The following is a 3,072-nucleotide window of genomic DNA, read 5'->3' on the forward strand; positions in this document are numbered from 1 at the left end:
GCTTTTGTGACCTGATCATAAAAGGCAATCAGGTTGGTCTGACATGACCTACCCCTAATGAAACCGTGCTGATTGCCCTTGAGCATCATCTCTGAGGCCAGCCCATCACAGATGTGCTCCATGATGATCTTCTCAAAGATCAGTGGGGAGGGAGGAAAGGGAGCGGGCAGGGGAGGGGAGGGGAAGTCGGGGGAAGCCCCGCTGTGAGGTGGAGGCAGGAGGGGGAAGGGAGCCCCTGCACCAGAGGCTGCAGGAAGAGGCGGTGGTGGCAGAGGGAGTCTTTACATGGCTGGCTCTGAAGGGTAAGCAGGGGGTGCGGGGGAAGGGGAGGCCATGTAAACACTCCCTGAAATTCATCATTCTTGATGGGCAATAGCTAGTTTTTATATATTTACTGCTCCTGGAAAGATAGAGATCAATTTCTGAAACTGTTCTGCTGTTTAGAATTGTAATCATCTAAAATGCAGGAGCTTGTCTGGTATAGAAGGATAGGACAGGAGAGGTATCATGTTTGCACTTGCATCTGCAGCTTACCTTTCCTCCCATGAATTCTCACAGGTACTCATGCTGACTGAATGCTGTAGGCCTGATCCAGAAAGGTATGAACTGCCTTTTGGCCTTAAGGGGAGTGGTGAATTTTCCTAGATTGGCTCAGCAACTTGTAGAATTTTGCTCTATGTCCATGGTAAACTTTGAGTCCAAGAACAATCCTTTATATTTCAAGTCAAGGTCTGGCAGCCCACTGGGTTAAGGGACACCAGTTATTATAGCAACAGCATGCAAGGGAACAACTGATCTAGCATCATATCTGGTCACCCATTTACAGCTGCAAAAGCTGGAGGCAGCTTTCCAAGAAGGGCTTGAACTCACACCTCCAAGTCATAGTAGAACCCTGTAAGTGCTCTGCTCTGTGGGCCTAGGTTAGAAGCAAGCTAAAAGAGGGGGTTATCTTTAGAATACTTCTTCTTACTCTCTAAGTTCTACAAATTAATAAAAAAATTAAAATAACCACTCAGAAGAAGCACAGCAGATTTAGATATCTGCAGCATATGAGAAGGAGTTAAACTAGGGGAGCTTGGAATGGAATTATTTTCTTCGATCTGCAGGATTTGTATATCATAGTTTTGATATGGACAGATGGAAGAAATGTGACTACTGTGGTTTCCATTCTTCCAGATCAAAGGGACATAGTGATTAAGTTTTGAAAATGATGGCACTAAAGATTTGTGGCAAGCTGCCATATTTCCTCAGCTACACTCTACCAAGACAGCACTTAGTAATCAATACTGATGACAGATGAGTCCCAGTGGCATTTTTTAAAGTTTTGTGTCTTTATTTTTTCTGATTCTCACAAAAAATCAGCATACACTCCAGAACCTTGTGGTTTAACTTTACCTTGTGCTGTTATTTTAGTGGCAGATATGACTAACTAGAAAGAGGGCAAAACTTGAAGATCTCAATGTACTTGGTGGCTTGCATAAAATCACCATTGCTTTTTTGTTTCTGCAAATCAGCATTGCCTGCAGGGCTGTGAAATTATGCAATCTTCATCAATTTTGATGGCTTGAGTAAAATGGAAAGCAGCAGCCAAGGGCACTGGGATACTGCAAAGATCTTGGGTGGTTTGATAAATACCTTGGGATCACTCATTTTTTGGCTGTGATCAATGACAAATTTGAGGTAAAATATCCCCAAAATGGCAAGGGTTAAAAACTCATACTTTTCAAAACAATACATAACAATATCTCTTCTTGCATTGGTGGTTCATGAGGTATCAGATCTCGAAAATCATATTTCAGGCTGAAAAAGGCACATGGTTTCTACTATGTTCTTAATTTCTTTTTCCATGTAAAGATGTAATTTTGTTGGGGTTCCTTCAGGACATTTCTGTCTATAAATCTTCCACCAAAGTAATATTGGTGAGCCCATTCAGGAAGAGAAGCATAAGGGTTGGGAAAATATGATATTTTGGCTGTGTTTTGTAGTTTGTGTACATTTCCTCAAAGACTAGAAAACATTACCATATGATATGGTTATATTTTCCAGTAAGCAACACCACTAACTTGGACATGTGGCCTTGCATTATGACTTAAACGTTGTTCAAAAATACCTTGAGACACAACCAACCCAGAATGACAGCCTAATCTTACAGGAAGTGGTTTTACTGAGGTCTTTTAATAAGTAAAAGCATATGATGAGACAACTCTTACCTCAAAAATATAATCCTTTCCATCCTTGCCATGTACAGCTTTGACAGCACAGATATCCAAACCACCAAACAGTTCAGAGCAGGTGTCAACCCAGAGCTTGTACCTGTTGAGTGAAAAGACCATTTCTATGAGTCTCATACTATCTTTCATCTATTATCAACCAAATATGCACTCAGGGTGGTCAGTGCTACACTTATAAATAAATCATTTAACAGTGAAACTGTGGAATAGTTCTTTATACAGAAGTCTTATACAGTTCAATAAAAAATGATATAGAGGGTTGGAATTCAGTCTATAGAATTTAATAGAACATCTATAGCAGGGGTGGGCAAAATGGCAGACTTGGCTGGCAGCTGGACTCCATTTCCCAGCAGCCCCTGCATATGTGGTTAGGCCAGTTTCCATGGAAATGACAGGAGCAGCTGGGCCATGAGGGTGGGAGGCCAGGGTTTCCATGGAGACTGGCCCATGCAGTGCTGGCAGGGTATGTGGCTGGGTGAGGAGCTGCTCCAGGGCCAGGGCTAGGATTCTGCAACAGTGACAGCATGGTGCAGAGCCAGGGCAGATCTGTGATCTGCTGCCTATGTGCCCCTGCCTGGTGTGTGAGAGGAGCAGATCACAGGTCTGCCACAAGATCCCAGCCCTTGTCTCAGCCCTGGCTCTGGAGCAGCTCCCTGCCGAGCTGTGTGCCTCACCAGTATTGGTTGGGCTGGTTTCCCTGGCCCTATGCTATCACAGCCCTGCTGCTCCTGGTATTTTCATGGAAATCAGCTGCTGCGATGCAGGCAGAAGCGGCTGGGAAATGGAGGATGTTGTGGGGCCAATCCCTTTGCCCACCCCTGATCTATAGTATTGTAATGTA

General features: G+C 43.8%; 1 protein-coding gene across 1 annotated transcript in view; it reads right to left on the bottom strand.

Annotated features, from left to right (window-relative positions):
* The window catches only part of SYN2 (synapsin II), a 509,614-nt gene that overhangs the window by 155,143 nt on the left and 351,399 nt on the right, over window positions 1-3,072 (bottom strand). Inside the window, exon 8 of the mRNA XM_019505084.1 lies at window positions 2,211-2,313. Coding sequence (XP_019360629.1) covers window positions 2,211-2,313 — 103 coding nt within the window. The remainder of the gene's footprint in view (window positions 1-2,210; window positions 2,314-3,072) is intronic.

This window comes from Gavialis gangeticus, unplaced genomic scaffold, assembly GCF_001723915.1.
Source record: "Gavialis gangeticus isolate Ggan-Ray unplaced genomic scaffold, GavGan_comp1, whole genome shotgun sequence".
NCBI lineage: Eukaryota > Metazoa > Chordata > Crocodylia > Gavialidae > Gavialis > Gavialis gangeticus.